The following is a 19883-nucleotide window of genomic DNA, read 5'->3' on the forward strand; positions in this document are numbered from 1 at the left end:
CAGAGCGTGGAGTAAATGGTCATTACTAACAGGCAGCTCATCTACTGCCATCTTAATGGCACTAGACACTCTGCTACAATAGCCCTATGTCTGGGGACCAGGATACTCAAGGATATAAACATCCAAGGTTGATGAAAAACCACATAGGACGATCTTACCATCATAACACCAAAGTACAGGTAGTGATTACAGTGTAAACGAAGTTTCTCATGAACACCTAGTGGTCCCCTAACGTGCTCCCACCCTACTCAAAACAGGAACTCCACCTCCCGCGTCTGCAGCGGGAGATGCGGTGTAGGAATAAGATTGGAGCCAAGGGCTCACCCCATTCTATCCACATTCCCATTATCACTCAGTACATTTTCACAGAATTTTACTCCTATTTCTTAGTAGTTTAGGAATTACCTTCCATCAATTCAGCTAAGAAAGGAATGGACTCTGGTAGCAAGACAATATAATTCTCCTTTAGTTTCTCAGCCAGCGCTAACACGGTAATCAGAGCGGCAAATCGAACCTGAAAGGGATAGAGGTAAAGAATGATGATTTAATACGAGCAACCTTCTACAAACCAGTGTTTTATAAGTGTCTTCCAGTGCTGCAGGGCCCAATGCGAATTTGTTTTTATAACCTTTTCTCCCCGCCCCCTCCTACCGGAGAGAGCACCATGCCTGTGAGTGCAGGTGGTGGGAGGCTGGGGTAGAGACAGAGAAAGAGAATCTTAAGCAGATTCGGAGCATGGTGCCCAATGTGGGGCTTGTCTCATGACCTTCAGATCAGGACCTGACCTGAAACCAAGTCAGACGCTTAACTGACTGTACCACCAAGGCACCCCCACGTTTTCCTTTAAAAATAAATAAAATGCCACACACAAACTCAAGAGTGTCATCCCAAATTTATGTATGCTGGAACTCAGTGGCTCGCCTGGCTGTTGGAGATGATGCTGGCCTGGCTGAAGAGCATCCCTGGTCACCTCAGAACCCTGTGTCACTACTATAGTTGTGGGAGGGGCTGGGCACTGGCTCTGGTCTCATGCTCAGCACAGAATTAAAGTTTGGGTGTCTCACATGACTGGTCTATGAGAAGTAATGCAAGTGGTTGTCAGGCACTCAGTGATTACCTTTAAAAAACAAAAGATTAGATAAATAGATTTGTTAATTAATTAATTATTGCAAGAGCACCAGCGCCCCCCCCCCCGGGGGGGGTTGCCTAGGAGGAGGGAGAGGGAAAAGTAGGTTCCCTGCTGAGCTGGGAGCCCAATGCAAGGGCCAAAAGCATGTTTAATGGACTGAACCAATGAGGTGCTCCAGTGATTCAGCTTAAAATCAAAGCTGTACCAGTCTTCTTTCTAGTTTTGGATCATTTAAAAAAATATTCGGGGGCGCCTGGGTGGCTCAGTGGGTTAAGCCACTGCCTTCAGCTCAGGTCATGATCTCGGGGTCCTGGGATCGAGTCCCGCATCGGGCTCTCCCACGTCGGAGAGCCTGCTTCCCCCTCTCTCTGCCTGCCTCTCTGCCTATTTGTGATTTCTCTCTCTGTCAAATAAATAAAATCTTAAAAAAAAAAAAAAATATTCGGATACAGCAAAATGACTTAAGCATCTGTAACCACCTACGTTCAAACCAGACTTTCTTGGTATTATACAGTCATAAATTTCATGCTGCAACTTTGTAAGAAGCTGCAATTTAAAATCTGGGGGCTCGGGGCGCCTGGGTGGCTCAGTGGGTTAAAGCCTCTACCTTCGGTTCAGGTCATGATCTCAGGATCCTGGGATTGAGCCCCGCATCAGGCTCTCTGCTCAGCGGGGAGCCTGCTTCCTCCTGTCTACTTGAGATCTCTGCCTATCAAATGAATAAATAAAATCTCTAAAAAATAAAATCTGGGAGCTCATGAAAATAGCTTCATTGTTCTCTTTGTTCTAATAAATAAATATTATGAATTTCAAGTACAAAACCTTTCAATAAAATTTGCTTTGGTGGGCGCCTGGGTGGCTCAGTGGGTTAAAGCCTCTACCTTCGGTTCAGGTCATGATCTCAGGAATCCTGGGATTGAGCCCCACATTGGGCTATCTGCTCAGCGGGGAGCCTGCTTCCCTTCCTCTCTGCCTGCCTCTCTGCCTACTTGTGCTCTTTCTGTCAAATAAATAAAATCTTAAAAAAAAAAAAAAAATTTGGTCTGTTTTAGTCACTGAGGCTCCTGTATGATAATTAGAGAAATGGTGATTCTCTGCTAACCAGTTTGAAAACACTGACACTCAGACATGGGATTTTAATTTCCACTCATCCTCACGCAGGCCAATGAGCTGCTTACCTTTCATGATTCCACAAAATCCTAAGCCTGATAGATTACAGTGAAGATAATACACTGCTCTAGCTCAAAGGAATATTCCGTGGCAAACTGAAAGACTGTCTCTGGGAACACAAAGACACTTAAACAGTGGAATTTAGGTTAAACAGAGGAATTCAGGTTTTCTCAAAATTTAGAAGTATTTACAAAATGTTAGTACTTGGGTCTAACACACTGCGGTGGGGAGAGGACTTCTGTTATTTAAGTAAAAACCAAAAATTTGTCAGGCTCCAACTTATGCCTCACAAGCATCCTCTAGTTCTACAAGACAAGCTGTGTCCCTGCAGATTTACCAGGGTCCTAATATCCTTGACTGCTTTAAGGTTGTTCAGATTGTATGGTCAACACACAGCTTCAATGCTTGTCAACCACGGTTCCTACCTTGGGTGAGGAGTCTCTGGTCTTGAGCAGAATCTGGTAGTTCAGCGGCTTCCAAAGGGAGTCATCTGCCATGGCCACGGAGAACTGCGCGATGCAAGGGATCAGGTGCTTCGTCACCCGCTCCTGGAAGCGTGCGTCCCCTCCCAGCTTGTTTTCTAGCTATGAAGAGGGAGAGACAAGGACTTTGAGCAACAAGTCTCCTTTCTGTTTGAAAAAATACCCAATGTATAAGTAATTTTTCACTCTCTTTCATGATGGCAGCAGGCTCAAAAACCAGGTGTAATTCTAGTACTCTCTAGAACAAATTTACCATCTTTTGGAGCTCAGACGCTCCTAACCCTTAGCATCACTCCCTTCCCTCCAGCAGAACAGCTGACAGGAGTTCTTCCAGAGAGCAGCAAGTCCTAAAACATTCTCAATAAATTCAAGTTTAGAAAATTAAAAATCTAACCATGGTGCCTTATATCATGCCTTTCATTTGAAAAATTCAAAAGTAAGACTTAGTACACACCACTGTGAAGAGAAGTTCCTTCCCTTCAAAATGAAAATCAATTTTGAAATAAAAATTTCATTAAAAAGTCTGATTAAAACCCAGCAGCTGTAATTTTGAGTAGATGTTAAAATCTAGGAACACTTTAGCAGGGATGGCGGCTTCCTCAGCGTTTGTCAAAGAGATGGTTCTGTTTGGTTACCTGGTCCACCAGGGGCATCATCAAGGCCTCTGCTCTCTCTTTACTGATAAAATGCTGAGTGTCAAAAAGGAAGATTTTATACAAACAGTTCAAAATAAACTGTAAGAGTAAGCAACACTTTTCAGGGTCCTTGTCAGAGTCAAAAAACGCTTCATCTGTAGATAGGAGAGAATAAAAGTGAAAAAAAAATTTTCACAATTTAATCGCCAATGTTTAAATTCAAATCACTATTAACACCACAAACAACGGTATTTCTAAAATGAAATCAATCAGGATGAGGGCACAATATGAATGGCTCTGGATACATAACTTCTTAGGAGAAGATTCTCAGCTGAGATCACTTGGTTTGGCAAGTTCAATTAGCAGCTGTCAAGTGGGTCACTGGGCAGTGCGCAGTGCGCCGGTCTGAACATCTTACAGTTCCTTTCAGGAACTTACAGTTAGCGCCCATGTGCTTTATTCTCTCTCCCAAGTGCATCAGTTGACCATAACACGCTTTCATTACCCTGAAACAAAACACTTCAATGCCTGTCAACTGACCATGAAGTAAAAGCTTCACCTTCCTTACACTTACTGTACCGTGCGTAAGGTAGCAAGAGTAAAGGTGTCCACTGAACTAGAGGCCGCTACCAACCTGTTTTGGAGATGTTCACCTGGTTCAAGGTGTCAGCGAAAGGCTTTACCAAGTGGCCAGCAAACAGAGTAAAAAGCCCTTTCAACTTTTCAGAAATGCAATCCGCCAAGTTGTAAAATGTCAACAGTCTGTCCTTTGGGGCATCCTCTGTTTTAGCCCAATCAAACAGCTAAAAAGATAAAGTAGGATTACTTTATTCTATTTATCTTGTACCGTTTATATCTGGATACAAAGGAGACGTGGGAGAAGAAAGCCTACCTTGAAGAATAGCGGCCTGAACGTGACTTCAGAAAGTTTTACAACCATGGCTACTAGACAGTCAATGATATAATTTTCTGTTTTTCCCACTTCCTCCAGATCATTCTGAAAACAAAAGAGCATCTGATCTATTAGCCAGATTACTAACATCTGGCTCTCAATAACTTTCACAAATAAGACAGGTTACACAGCTAGATTTTTCTCTGGCTCTTAAATAGGCAGATAACTTTAGGATTTGGGGAAGAGGAAATAAGCTTACTTCAGGGTGTTGTGCTCGGAAGTCCAGGGCTTCCAAGAAAAACGTGGTCAGCTGAGACTGATGGGAGGTGAGCTCTTCCTTTTTCATGACCCCAATGTGCTCTTGCAGGATGCTCATAAATGGACCCATGTGGTTCTACCAGTGACAGAGTAAAGAGATGTGCCAATTTTTAATATTCTCAGAGTTCATTAATGCATTCATTAAGGAATTAATCTTCTTTAAGGGAAAACTTAAGAATTTTAGTACTTTATCTGTCTTCTCCAAAGTCTAATACCCAGTATGATCTAACCTTCCAGTTCTTCTCAATTTGCTTGTATGTTCTGTTGACTGCTGGCAATAAGACTCGGGGTGAGAGTGTGGTAGCCAGTGTCTTCTTAAGGGATATGACACGGACATTAGCTTGTGAGGCAGAACCCATTTCACTAGTGATTTTCTCCAAATGAACCACCTATAGGAATATAAAAAGAGTGATCAAAGCCAGTATTAGAACTCACTGACAATGTCTGCACACTTACAGAACTCAGTTCAGATGCTAGTGGTTGCCGAAAGCTCAGTGCGCTTCACACAGAATTCCTTTTAAAGGCAGCCCTGAACATCTGTAGAGAAAAATGAATAGATGCCTCTTTCCCAGGTGGGAGTCAGGGATGTAGGTACATGGTGGAAGGCAGAAGGACACAAAGCACGCCCACTGTTTTTTTTAAAGATTTTATTTATTTATTTGACACAGAGAGAGTGATCACAAGTAGGCAGAGAGAGAGGGGGAAGCAGGCTTCCCACTGAGCAGGGAGCCCATTGCTGGGCTTAATCCCAGGACCCTGATTTCATGACTTGAGCCGAAGACAGAGGCTTTAACCACATTGAGCCACCCAGGTGTCTCATTCCCACTGTTTTTTCTGTTTTTGTTTTTTTAGAGGACAGGAATGCAGAGACCATGAGAAAGTCCAGTTCTTCCTAGAAAGCCCCTCAGAGGGGCGCCTGGGTGGCTCAGTGGGTTAAGCCGCTGCCTTCCGCTCGGGTCACAATCTCAGGTCCTGGGATCCAGCCCCGCATCGGGCTCTTCGCTCAGCAGGGAGTCTGCTTCTCTCTCTCTCTCTCTGCCTGCCTCTCTGCCTGCTTGTGATCTTTCTCTGTCAAATAAATAAATAAAATCTTTAAAAAAAAAAAAAAAAGCCCCTCAGATGCAGTGGTCCCTTTCTGTAATTTAAATCTTGGCTATAGAGTGTGTGAATCAGCTAAGTAATTTTCACCATGGCAGTTAAGGCTCCTAACCTCATAGATGGCAAATGACAGAACAGAACAAGGATCATTTGGGGGCATTTTCAGTTAGAAATGTCACTTGCCCGCTGCCTGTGTGCCAAGTATGCAGTGAACTACGATAGAAGAATCCTGCTCTGAAAGATACCTTACGATTAAAAAATCCTTCATGTTAGAAACAGGGCACACTAATTCCTATAAGAATTAATAAAATGCAGCTCTACCAGCCTAATGCCAAAAATCTCATGGCGGGGAGGCAGAACAAAGGCAATAAAATACATTCTGCAAAATCGAAAGAGATGAGCCTTGCAAGACAGCAATAACCGTATCACGGTCACAATCAAGCAGGTGGGACAATGGGAGAGAAAAAGGGAACTTTTACTAAAAAAGCAAGACAGCTTTCAGAAATAAGAGCCTTCTGCGAAACAGAAACTAAAAACTTAAAGAATAAACAAAATTGTTAGCTTTGTAATTTGCCCCCTTCTCCCGCCCCTGCCATCTCAGACAACATGTTGAGGTCACTGTGGCTCACCTGTGACAAGACCCCTTCTAGGTAAGGGCTGATGAAGTGTGGGAGGGTCTCCACGACCTTCTGTAGGGCCGCCAAAGCACTGAGCAGATAGACCTCACCAGCGACCAGCTCACTGGTGTTTTTCATTGTTGTCAACAATGATGGCATCAGGCTAAAATGAGAAAACGAGTTGTAGAGTAACTTTAAGAAGAAACAGAATGGAGTAGAAGTCATGAAAAAATCCAAACTGTGCCTGCTACATCACCTCACCGCACAGTCCACAAAATGGCGTCTGCACATGTTATGAGCCCAAGAGCGAGAGATCTCCCAGTACCCATGGTTACGCAGTCATTTTTAAAAATAACGGGGTCTCTCAATTTAACATTTGCTATGTGTCAGGCACTGTGTGAAAACCCTTACACTCATGGTCCCACCAGAATCCCATGTGGGAGGTATAATCTTGGTTTTAGAGATGGCAAAGCTCTAATAGACTAACCTGCCCAGGGCTGCGCAACTAGTAAATACCAAAGCCAAGGACAAAGTCAGGAGCATCCAACTTCAGAATGTGGGTGGCAGGATGCAGCTTTTGCCCAAAGAGATGGGGCCCTCTAGAGGGACTTTACCCTCTACACCCTAGTTACAGCAGGCCAAAGGGGAATGAAAAATCAGGGGACAATAACCATCATAAAGGGATATGATAATGTTGTAGGTTTTAGCTTGAAGCAAAGATCACGTCTGTAACTAATGTTACATAACTTTTACTTAGAGGCAAAAAAGCCACTAACGTACTATTTTTCAACATGTACCAGAAACCCAAAGTGACGGTTCCTGTCCCAGGTCCCAGTCAGCCCACCTGGGAAGCTGGGGGATGGCCAGTGCTTCCAGAGTGGAGGCCACCTCGGCCACACACAGCAGAGCACTCCCCAAGACATTCTTCTCTTCTTTCATTTCCGGTGCAATCAGTTTCACTGCAGTGTTCAGCACTGGGACAAAATGTTCTGGATTTTCTGCACCAAAATTCTTGCATAAAATCTTCAGGGTATACAATGCTATCTGTCTGTTTATTGCTTGTTCTTCTACTGTCTTTTTTTTATGCTGCACAATGGCCAAAAGGACCGGAACCAGTTTGAGGAAACGATAAACCTGAAGAGGTCAGCCAAGATTTTCATATAATTAAAGCTGCAAAATAAAACACTAGTCCATTTTCCCACTTTTACTGTTTGAGACCGTCTAAATGGAAATCAGACCAGGACGTCCTATGCCAAACAATTCTACACAAGCAACTGTTTCCCCACCTGCTTTATTTACCGCTGAGCCAGTGAATGTGCTTGTGACCAATTTCCGACGTATTTATCTAAAGCACCCTACCCGTCTGGAGCAAAAAAGGATTAGAATTATGCTAAAGCAGTATGCTAAACCACAACATCTGGTCTGTATTACCAAGAATTCCACTAGGCTGAGATTCCATTCTAAGAACTCTTATCACAAATCCTATTAGAATTAACATCACATGTTAGAAACACACCTCATGGCATTATGTTCAGATAATGATACACTTATTTAAACTGTACCACTGGATGAACTTAGGGAGTTAAATGCAGTGCTCTGATAAAGCTAAGAATGGTAAATGGGTCCGGTGTATGGTCTCCACTTACAATTTTCTTTTTCCAGGATATATTCTGCTGTAGCTTATTGTTCAAAAGATCCAGTGCTTTCCGGCGGACAGATGGCAATGGGTTATCCAGCAGCCCCCTGATCACAGCAATGAATGTCTCTGTGGGCAGCAAGGCATTGACCTAGACGGCAGTTTCACAATGAATAAAAAATTTTTTAAAAAGATCCACTCAGAATAAGACAGACTTCTATTCACTGCAGAGCTTCTAGGTTCCAGGCACTTAGAGATCCTTTTTCTTATTTCTTAGACTAACCTTTCAGAGAGGCATTACTAACCATGTTTATTTAAAAAAGGAAAAAAGGCTGATGCTAAGAGTAAGTGAACTGTTCAAAGCCTTATAGTTAGATTTTGATCAGTGATCCTAATGTCAAGGCCAGTGATATTTCTCGTATCCCCCAACACTCTACCTAAAGAGGTATTTTTCTATTTCACTTGAATAAAGTGGAACATAATCCAGTATTAGATGACTGAATATTCAAAGCATATGAGACACATGTTCTGAGACAGAGACACATGTTCTCATAATTGGTAGGGAAACAATCCTTTTACAGATGAATTTCTTTCTAGCCATCAAGGGATTCTTTTCTAAGAAAAATGTGAGCTGCAGTGTATTAAGAAAAGTCTATCGCTAAGTTTATTTTTTAAGTAAAACTTTGTATGTCAGATCATTTCACGATGACATAAACAGTCAACAAAACACAGGGGATGGAGAGAAATGAAAACCTACCTTATCTAACATGTCGTAAGCTTTGCTCAGCAGTGCCCGCCAAAATTTCACAGTTAGTTTGTCTGCATTTTTCTCCATGGATTGTGCTACAGCATTAATATAGCCAAGAACTGTTTCCAGCAACCTAAAACAAAGGAGACTCATATGAGAATTTTGTGCACGATGCTCGGCTTTTTGATAGAAGGTTGGAAATTATTTCCAAGTTAAGAAAAAGTAACATACCTCTGTTCAAGGCCTTTTAAAACCTGAGGACCACCACTTTCAACTACCTAATTTTTAAAGAAAACATCGTATCATCAGAACAGTATGGACTTAGTAATAACATCATTTGAGGTAAGTGCAATAAAACTCAGCTATCTAAGACTATTCAGTTCAAACTTCCCAGGGGCTGTTTTCTGACATTACAATTTAATCAGGTTCAGATTATCCCCATCATACTTTAATAACTCTGGTTCCCCTTACTTTAGCTATTCTATGCATATTTTATTATATTTTATACTAATTTTATGAAATTTTATGAAATGCTTTCCTTAGCTCTTAGCTGATTTTAAGACACTGAACACTACAGATACAGGTATAGTCCCGTGTACTGCTCCCTCTTCCCTTCTCCCAATACCCCCAGTCCCACCAACTTGAACCTGCCGTTAAATGAAGTCAGAGTACACAGCAGTTGGCAATGTGCTTTTCTGGGAATATGGGAGTTCTGGGATCTGTCTACGGGAACTCATGTCGTCCTAGTGCTTATTTAACGGCACACGGTGCTCCCTGCATACACCACAGAACATACCATGCCGTATCTGCTCGTCCACCTCTGTTTACCATGGACATTTTGGTTTACGTCCATGTCTTCTGCTGGTAAGAACGTTAGAAAAGAACATTTTTGTTTATCTCCCTGAACAAGCGGGCCCCTTTCTGTAGGGCACATACCCAAGAAAGGGAATGGCTAGATCAGAGGAGATGCACATCTCCAACCTGGAGACTGCTGCGTGCTTTCTGAAGTCCCTGTTCAGAGACCTTACCCATCACTGTGGACACAAATAACCGTGTCCCCACAGCCATGCCACTTCTTGGTAAAAAGAGCTTTTAAATTTTTGCCAATCTGAGGGACATCAGAGTGGCATTACCATTTAACCTGCAATTTCCTTCCTACTAGGAACGTTACTCGTTGCATATTAATTGGCCATTTCTGTTCCCTTTTTAGTGAATTCATATTCTCTGCCAGATGTTCTTAGGGGAACTGAATTTATGAACTTTGTATCTGTGGCTTTCTTTTCATTTTGTTTATGGTGGCCTTTTGTTGAACTGAACTTTTAAATTAATTCTCCATCCTCTGGTTACACTGTTCTCAATTTTCTTCTAAGTGTTCCTTTTCACAATCTACTTAAAGTTATCTTTTGTATACAATGTGAGATCAGTCTTCCTTCCCCAAATGGAAAACAAACCCTGGTGGCTCTAGTTATAGGACAGTTGTCTTTCCCCACCTACTTCGCAAAGCTCCCGCCACATCATCACCTCCCTTGCTTTTGCACAGGTGTGACCCCTCCGACTGCTTGTGCACCACCACTGTCCTCGGCAGACGGATCCTCAGGAGTGTCCACACTAACCCCTATCAAGCAAGCCTGCAAAACGAATTATTAGCTCTAGGAGTTTGGTGACCATGTTTTCTGATTCTTAGGCTCCACTCTTTTGCGGAATAGAAACGGCAATGGGACAGGACAGGACAGGACATCCTCCTTGTTCCAGACTTTACAATGTCTGTTTCATTAAGAAGTGTGATATAAACCAGTTTCTGGTATCTTCATTAGGCCAAGGAAGTTCCCATCCATGTTGGAGGCTAAGAGGATTTTTCTTAAACCATGATAAGTACTGATTTTATCTAATGATTTCTCTATAAATTCTTCAATTGTCATATGGTTTCCCTTGTTGACCTGCTCATGCACTAGACACAGAACAGACTTTCTAATGTTCAACCACTCCGATGTTCCCAATCCTTCCTTCTCTTCATTTTGCTTCTGTATTTCCTTCTTCCTGTGTGTAAAGTTTAACACACAAACAGGAAGACATATAAATCACAGGTACAGAGCTTGCTGTATGCAGATAAAGAGCCTGCAATTAGAAGCACTTCAGAATCCTTCCTCTACCTGATCTCATTACTACTCTTTCCCTCCTTCCCAAAGGTAAACACTGTCCTTAATTCTAATACCACAGATTTGTTGTGCTTATTTCTCAACTTTACACAACTGCAATTAGGGCGTATTCTTGTGTGTCTGCCTGTTTTCTTTTACTATTACCTTTTTGAGATTCACTCGTGTCCATTTATGACGACGGACACTTCATCTATTACTGACACACACCTGGCTTGCTGCCAGTTCTGGGCTACCACAACTACTGCTCTCACAGGAGTTCTCCTCAATGTGTTTTAGCACGTATGCTAAACGTTGGCTCATATGTATGTTTCTGCTGGGTGCACAGGCATACCTCGAAGATTCTGTAGGTTCAGGTCCTGACCAGCACATTAAAGTCATCACAGTAAAGTGAGCTGAATGAACTTTCTGGGCATATAAGTTTCCCTGGGCATGTAAGTTATATTCATGCTAACTGTAGTCTACCACATGTGAAATAGTGTTGTATAAAAAAAAAAAAAAAAAACAATGTACATACCTTAGAAATACCCTATTGCTAAAAATGCTAACCATCCCCTGAGCTCTCAGCAAGTCATCATTTATCACAGGTCACCGTACCAAATAAAATGAAAAAGTTTGAGGTGATCAATTGCTGTTGGAAAACTGATGCATGAGGCCACAAGCCTACAATTTGTAAATTTAAAAAAAAAATACACATAGCACCTGTGAAGCACAGTAAAACGAGGTATGCCTGTGTACCGCTTGAGAGTGGAACTACGGAGTGGCAGGGTTTACATGTGTACAGCCGTAACAGATCATGCCGAACAGTTTATGGTAAAGTCTACTGTATTTTTCTTATCTTTAAGGGCTGCCTCATGTTTTTATATTTGCCAATCTCTTTTTACTAATTTAAATGATAGTTCCTTAAAAAAATATAATTTTTTCGAAATAGTTCCTTCAAAAAAATAATTTTTTCATAAATACATTTAAAAAACACATCACCTTTCTGATAAAATGGCTGGAAGCCAGGAGCTGAGACATGAAGGACACGGACAAGAACTTAAAATGCCGCAGTTGCTTGCTAGTGTGAGTGTCTACATTAAAAATCTGTAGCATTTCTTCTTGTGATTCACTTTTAGTTGATACAGCTTTGGGAACAGCTTCTGAAAAAGAACAAGACGACAAGGACCTCACTCATCTTCATGTGAAATCTTTAGAAAGATATGGATATAAAGAGCATGGTACATGGGATATAATTTTCTGATTGGAATTTGTGAATCTGTCACACCCAGTTTTTCATCTTCTGAATTAGTGAAAGATGTCTATTTATTACCATATCCAAGAGCCCTGGGAGTACAACAAACAAAAAAACCCCAAGGCAATGGAGACAAGCAAATGAAAGACAAAAGCACTACAAAATATGTCTTTCAGTACTGCATCTATTCCTAATCCTGAAGCCACAGAGGCATTTACTTAGTGGCCCGGGACAGAATAAAGGAAGGGTCTTCTCTAACTTCAATGTTTAATTAATTCTAAAAGTTCACAGATGTGTCTCCGAAAACTTTGTAGAATCCCATATCCACATTTATCTAATATAGAAGGGTTTGAAGATACAGTAATTAGAAGTCCACAATGGGCCTCTTAGAAAACACTGTCCTAGAGAGTGACTCAAATTGAAGACTTCTTCCATAAACAGGTCACTATATACAACTCTCCAGGCTGGTCTGTCCCTGCCAGCCCTAAGCAGAATGGAGGATCAGACAAGCCATTGCAGGGCCAAATCAGCTAGCTGTACAGAAAATAGTCCCTGTGGACTCCTTGCTGCTCTGCTTCAAAGGGCAGAGAATGAAGAACACATCAAACCCTTTCTTAAACCAGGCTCACTGGTGCTGGAATCTGTGGAATTTTATTCTAGACTCACATACACAGCAAAATTTTAGTATTTATTTATTTTTAAAGATCTTATTTATTTACTTGACAGAGAGTAAGAGAGAGCGAGCACAAGCAGGAGGCATGGCAAGCAGAGGAACAGGGAAAAGCAGGCTCCCCGGTGAGCCAAGAGCCCAACATGGGGCTTGATCCCAGGACCCTGGGATCATGACCTAAGCCAAAGCCAGATGCTTAACCAACGGCCACTGAGGCGCCCCTAGTTACCAAAGTTGTGTTGTTTTTCTTCTTCCTGTCTCTTCACAAATATTTTAATGGGAAGACAAGAGACAGCTATTAAGTCCCTGCTAACCTGTTATCATTTTACCATAACGCATCCTGTGCCCCTGGTAACACTCCACAGCCAACACATCCACAGAAGCCCAGCAGTAAAAAAGCCAGTGTGTGAGGAGAGGTGAGCTGAAGTCCTACTTTCTATTTTCCACAAGGACTTGAGAAGACACACAATCATATACTTAAGTTAAAAATTATTAAGTTACTTGCAAAAAACCCTTCTAAAAACGTACTATGTGCTCTAAGGATAACGTGCACAGTCTTCTGCTTCTCTTAATCTTTCAGATGAAACAGTAATTAACACTTAATACTTACCTTCTTTTTCTTCTGGCAACTTTATTAAGTACTGAAGAATATTCATCAAGCTTTGTATCTGATGTTGGACACTAAATTCACAACAGACCGCAATCCAAAATTCAGTGTCTGCCTCTAAAATAGCATCCTGTACAGAGAAGAGAAATAGGTAATAAAACTATACCTATCCAATTTGTTAGTAAGTGCACGTTAGGGAAATGTTTTAAAAATATTTCTTAGCATGCAAAGGCATTACGTATTGTTCCTTACGGTCATGTGTATCCCAGATGAATGAGTTACGAAGTGTCCTACATAAAAAAGCCAATTTATGAGAACTGTGTGGGCCTAATTCCAGGAAAATCTGCATTGTGATTTCTAGCAGAATAGAATATGTTCCTTTACTTAGGGTAGGTCTAGACTTATCCCAGATCCTCTGTGTAAAAAGTCATTTAAAAGCCTAGCCTTGACCTAGAAGTTCTACCCTCATCTATGCAAATAGGGCTCTTAAAAACAATCACCAGTGTGGGGCGCCTGGGTGGTTCAGTGGTTAAAGCCTCTGCCTTCGGCTCAGGTCATGATCCCAGGGTCCTGGGATCGAGCCTCACATCGGGCTCTCTGCTTGGCAGGGAGCCTGCCTCCTCCTCCTCTCTCTCTCTGCCTGCCTCTCCGCCTACTTGTGATCTGTCAAATAAATAAAAATCTTTAAAAAAAAAAAAAAAAATCACCAGTGTTGTGACAATTTTGATGATCCTGACACTCCTCCCCTTCCCCATGAAATGCCTTCAAAACCATTTTCAAGAGACACAGTTTAATTACTTTATAGCTGTACTCTGTTAGGCTTAAAACAGAACCACCTAGCATGGCACTACAGACCAGTTCTCAGGAAAGTCCAATCACCCACAGCAAATAATCTGTTGCTACTGAGGGTATTCGGAGTGCCACAGGCTCTGAAAGCAATTGTAAAGAATGTCAAAAACAGGGCACCAGGTGGCTCAGTGGTTTAAAGCCTCTGCCTTCAGCTCAGGTCATGGTCCTGGGATCGAGCCCCACATTGGGCTCTCTGCTCCGCAGGGAGCCTGCTTCCCCCACAACCCGCCCTCCGCCTGCTTCTCTGCCTACTTCTGATCTCTGTCAAATAAATAAAATCTTAAAAAAAAAAGTCAAAAACATCTTTTAAAACAGTTCTGAGCAAGTACTGTTAAATAACGGACATAAGTGGGACGTCTGGGTGGCTCAGCCGGTTAAGTATCTGCCTTTGGCTAGGGTCATGATCCCAGAGTCCTGGGATTAAGTCCCACATCAGGCTCCTTGCTCAGTGGGGAGCCTGCTTCTCTCACTCTCTCTGCCTGCCACTCTGCTTGCTTGTGCTGTCAAATGGATAAATAAAAATCTTTAATAAATAAATAAATAGGGGCACCTGGGTGGCTCAGTGGGTTAAGCCTCTGCCTTCTGCTCAGGTCATGATCTTAGGGTCCTAGGATCAAGCCCCTTGTAGGGCTCTCTGCTCAGCAGGGAGCCTGCTTCCCCCCCACCTCTCTGCCTGCCTCTCTGCCTACTTGTGATCTCTATCAAATAAATAAATAAAATCTTTAAAAAATAAATAAACAAATAAATAAGTAAATAACAGACATAAGCATCACCGGCCCTACACATGAACTGGAAAGTATCACAAAGAATGTGTGAAACATCAACATTTCCTTCTAGTCACCCCACCCTGAACTCTGACCTTTTCTCCATAGGCAGCCACCAGCACTGTTTTAGTGACATACTGTTCAAAGAGCAGGAGGAGAAGAACCCAGAGGAATCTTTCTGCACCTAATGTATCAACAAGCTGAACAAGGATGGGCAGGCGCCTGTGCTCTGGAACGTGCGGCAGCGCGTCCACAAACACGTTAATGATTTTCACCACGATTCCTTCCACATTTCTCGTGACTTCTACAGAGTCTCCACCATCGGACTGCAGAATAGCAAGCAGAGACAATGAGTAGGAGCAAATAACCCTTCACAAGGAAGCTTTCAGGTAGACCTGGGAAGGCCTTCAGATGTGCCCCCCCCCCACCAAAATGATCAAAAGAACATGAATAATCAAGGACCTATTAGTAAATATTCAGTGAGTACAGATTACATACCAGGGACTGCATGGCCCTGAGGGGAATACAACGTGTGGGATGTGAGCCCCGCCACAAAGAAGATTTATCATCTGTATGAACAAGATTCACGTGGGGAATGATGCCAACTGGAGGTACTGAATGACAGATCCCAAGTATGTGGCACTCAGAACAAGTCTGCTCTTAGGCCAACTGGGAGCCTGCACCCAACAAGAAGGATTTGTGTTCTGCCCGGAGAAGAATGGGTATAATCTACCTAAGCAGAACACAGAAAAGGCCAAAAACTCCCTGTTGCTTACAGAATAATGTTCAAACCACTGAACTCTGGAACTGATACTCCAAATACAGTTGTTGAATGCAAGAATGAATGAACCAATGCCCTCTACTTCTCCCTGTCTCAACACTCTACACTCCACACATCACTCTAACTTACATTCTTCACACACACACACTGTACACATTCCCGGACCTTGTCATTTCATCAAGCAAATCCTGTCCTCCATTCCTATCAGTTCAAATTGTATTTCTTATGAAACTTTGTGGTCTTCCTGGCTCATGGGTGCTGTCTTTTATTCTGAACTCTTTTAGCACGGACCTATTCAATGGCATATATGATGCTGATGCATACAGTTATTTTTCTTTTAATACTTGCCAACTTGTTGGACACAGAGAGTATCAACCTAATACCAAGATTAAAAGAAGATGAGTGCTGAATAGGGTCATCCCTGGAATGGCCAATAATGTGAAGAAGACATTAACAACAGGTGGGGGTAAACAGAAAATTCATGCAGATGATCAAGCTCTTTCATTTTTAAGGATGATTTTTAGTTTCAAATGGTTCATCTTTCCTGGCAGAGACTCAATCATCTGAATACATGGCTCGTAGAGAACACTTGGAAAATGTTTGTTGAATTAACAAATTTGCCACTGTAGCTCTAAAATGTCCTACCTCCACTAACTTGCATAATGGTATTATCCAAGTGCAACATCCTGAAATATACGGCAAATTTAAATTCACTTTGTCAGCATAACAATAAGCCCCAGGTATAGTTCTACCCTTTTAGCACAGCAAACGAGTTACGCATGTTTCCTTGTATTTTGGGAGCGGACATTGTTACTAAAACTAATTATTAGCTTCAGCATTCTGAAATGTAAGAAGCACAAATACCTGAGCATTTCAGAAAGGCTTTTAATATCACTTATTTACTTCTACTTTCATACTATGTAAAAATTTAAAGAGCAAAAACAAACAAACAAAAAAACCGGGGGCACCTGGGTGGCTCAGTCAGTTAAGCGTCTGACTCTTGATTTTACTAGCTTGGGTCTTGATCTCAGGGTCATGAGTTCAAGCCTTGTGGTGGGCTTCATGTTGGGTATGGAGCACACTTAAACAATAAACTACTGATGGTATAAAGACAGCTTACCTGAATAAGTGCTGGAATAACCATCTTCACAGTCTTGTTAATAACCTGAAAACTGTAAGTATCATCTAGACGCATGACATTGGCTCCCATAAATGTAAAAATAGACATGATGTTGTGTAGAACTTTATCCTGAAAGAAAATACATCTTTCAACATTTTCCATTTTAAGCACATCAAATATCAATGATTCATTATAGTCAAGCAATAAAAGAAGACACAACCCCATTTAAAAATGGGCGAAGGATTCACAAAGACATTTTTCCAAAGGTAAAGAAATGGTCAATAAGCACATGAAAAGATGCTCAACATTAGGCATTTAAGGAAATGCAAAATCCAAATCCTAAGAAACTTCACACACCCTAGGATGACTTAAAAAAAAAAAAAAAAAAAAAAAAAAAAAGATCAGCTAGCAGTGAGGGTTTAGAGAAATTAGAATTCTCGTAACTGCCGGTGGGTACAAAATTATATAGATGCTTTGGAAAACAGTTTGGCTGTTTCTAAGAAAATTAAAGTTAACTTCTGACACACAGATTCCACTCCTCAGTATATACCAGAGAACCCAAAACATATTTATACAAAACCTCATGTACAAATGTTCACAGCGCATAATTCACAATACCCCAAACATAGAAATAAATGTCTGTCAACTGACCAACAAATAAGCAAAATCTGGCACATACATACACTGGAGTATTATTTGGCCATAAAAAAGAAATACTGATTCAAGCTTCAACATTCATGAACCTTGACAACATTGTGCTAAGTGAAAGAAGTAAAGCATTAAAAAGCACAGGTATAATAGGATTCCATTTACATGAAATGTCCAGAACAGGTAAACCAAGAGAGAGAAAGTAGATCAGCGTTTGCCAGGGGCAGAAATTACAGTGATAGAGGGAATAAAGAGTGACGGCTAATGAGTATGGGGTTTCCTCTGGGGGTGATGAAAATGTTTTGGAAGTAGAGAATGGTGATATTTATACAACTTTGTCAACATACTGAAATCAGTGAATAGTAGAATCTATTTAAATGGATGAATTTTATTGTAAATGAACTATATTTCAATTAAAGCAAAGAAAAAATATCAATGATTCTTAATTGTTTCTAGTTATCAACTCCTCTGAGGGCTACTGATTCTCTTCCAAGGAAAAAAGTCCTATATGCATAAAATCTACATGATGTTTAGTATACTGAAAGACCGCTAAAGCTCCCAGAGAACCCCAGGTTAAGAACCTGTGACCTAAATCCTCAACAGGAAAAAAAATCTCAATTACCTTCAAAAGATGTACTTCTATAAGGAACATGATTTCTCTAACCGAGGTGGTTTATAATCAAAGTACTTTTTCTCAACTCACTGGATGAAAGCTGTCTGAGGACCGTGGGATGGTAATTTTTGTCAAGAAACACCAACACTACTGCTTATAATTTACATGGTGCCAGGCTCTGTGCTAAGTGCAAACCATAAACTACCCAGTCACATCCTCACAATAATCCTATGAAGAAGGTTACTATTATTGCCATTTTACAAGAAGAGGACCTGAAGCTTAGCAAGATCAACCAGCTACAGTGCCACAATTGTTAAGAGACAGGGCTAAGAGTCCCACCAATAAGACCCAAAGTCGACTGAATTCAGACCAGTGAGCGCTTAAGCATTTCCACTGAAGAAAGAAAATATCAAAATATCTGCTGAAGTCTCAAATCATTAGTACTTACAGGAAATATTCCAGCAACAGTACCCAAAAGTAAAAGAGCATGGTGATGGGTCTGCGGCATTTCTGAAACACGGATGCACTGAACGATCAATTCCACATTGAACTTTTCTTCATCCAGAACATCTAGAGTGAGGAGAAAAAAAAAAAAAAATCTCTAAGTGGTAGGTACATATGCACGCAAAGCAAGTAATCCTTCCATCGTTTCCTTCCAACAAAGTACATACCCTTTGGTATCTTGCTACCATCCGGAGAGAGTTTTTGGCAGATATTGAGCAAACAACTGAGAATTAATTGTTTGGTGTATTCCATATTTCCCTGCTCCGGTGGCAGAGGTTCTAAGCTCCTTCAGGACCCACCGGCAAAGACATAATGGGAAATGAAGTTACACAATTTCAGTTATGCATTAATGACCACTCTCCAGAATACATATTTAATTAGGAGTAACTAAAATATTTACATTAAACACAGCCTATAAAACACAAGATTCTAACTGATTTTTTTTCTCATATGGGCAGGTGCTTAATGTCAAATTTTATCTCTCTTCTCTGTTGTACTCTCCATCAACCTATTTGAAATCTTAGAGAACCACCTTGAGAATTACATTCTCTTCAGACAAAAACAAGTTTTATCTACAATACAATGGCAAACACTACAGCTATCTGGTAATTTATACCTAAAAACCATAGCGGGTTTCTCCCTTTATCTTTAAAGTAAGGATACCCCAAGAACTCGATGCTGAAAGTTAAGAAACAGGCTATAAGGGGAATGGTTATTCACTATACAACATAAGAGGATGATCAATTTGGGCACTGACAATGGGTACCTAACAACTTTCTTTTAACCTTTCAACTACAGTACTTAACTTGCTTTATTTTAGAGACTAGTTAAGAAAAGACTATATTTTAAAAAAGAATGTTAAGTAAGATGTGCATGAATTAGAATCCTATTCTCTCATAGATCAAATGCAAAGGCAAGTGTCAGTACCTTGACAGCAGGTTAAAAAGAGTTGGTATCAGTATCTGAGGATTTTTTAGTTTCTTTTTGTGCTGCAGTAATTCTAGGATGAGGGTTACTCTTTGCCAGTAAGAACCTCCAACTTCCTGAACAGATTCTAGATCTTGTGATTTTCTGGGAAACAGAAAATATTTGAGAAGCAAACACTATCAATGCAAAGTAAAAATTATCATACTATGTATGCCAAATTAATGCACATCAAAAAATTATAATGGTTTCATAACATTCAAGGCCTGGGGAATAAACAGCATGTTTTCA

At 41.1% G+C, this 19883-nt stretch overlaps 1 protein-coding gene across 1 annotated transcript in view; it reads right to left on the minus strand.

Annotated features, from left to right (window-relative positions):
- LOC111145103 (HEAT repeat containing 1) overlaps positions 1 to 19883 on the minus strand; it is a 48709-nt gene that overhangs the window by 850 nt on the left and 27976 nt on the right. The window contains exons 26-44 of the mRNA XM_022499745.1: positions 19596 to 19739; positions 18836 to 18954; positions 18613 to 18734; positions 16904 to 17032; positions 15098 to 15328; positions 13393 to 13519; positions 11860 to 12020; positions 8957 to 9003; positions 8735 to 8858; positions 7988 to 8128; positions 7186 to 7475; positions 6354 to 6504; positions 4857 to 5015; positions 4568 to 4702; positions 4309 to 4413; positions 4051 to 4219; positions 3417 to 3571; positions 2725 to 2883; positions 406 to 514 (exon numbers count right to left, since the gene is read on the minus strand). Coding sequence (XP_022355453.1) covers positions 406 to 514; positions 2725 to 2883; positions 3417 to 3571; positions 4051 to 4219; positions 4309 to 4413; positions 4568 to 4702; positions 4857 to 5015; positions 6354 to 6504; positions 7186 to 7475; positions 7988 to 8128; positions 8735 to 8858; positions 8957 to 9003; positions 11860 to 12020; positions 13393 to 13519; positions 15098 to 15328; positions 16904 to 17032; positions 18613 to 18734; positions 18836 to 18954; positions 19596 to 19739 — 2777 coding nt within the window. The remainder of the gene's footprint in view (positions 1 to 405; positions 515 to 2724; positions 2884 to 3416; positions 3572 to 4050; positions 4220 to 4308; positions 4414 to 4567; positions 4703 to 4856; positions 5016 to 6353; positions 6505 to 7185; positions 7476 to 7987; positions 8129 to 8734; positions 8859 to 8956; positions 9004 to 11859; positions 12021 to 13392; positions 13520 to 15097; positions 15329 to 16903; positions 17033 to 18612; positions 18735 to 18835; positions 18955 to 19595; positions 19740 to 19883) is intronic.

Source organism: Enhydra lutris, unplaced genomic scaffold (genome assembly GCF_002288905.1).
Source record: "Enhydra lutris kenyoni isolate GAN:26980312 unplaced genomic scaffold, ASM228890v2 scaffoldscaffold12, whole genome shotgun sequence".
In the NCBI taxonomy this organism is placed as follows: Eukaryota; Metazoa; Chordata; class Mammalia; order Carnivora; family Mustelidae; genus Enhydra; species Enhydra lutris.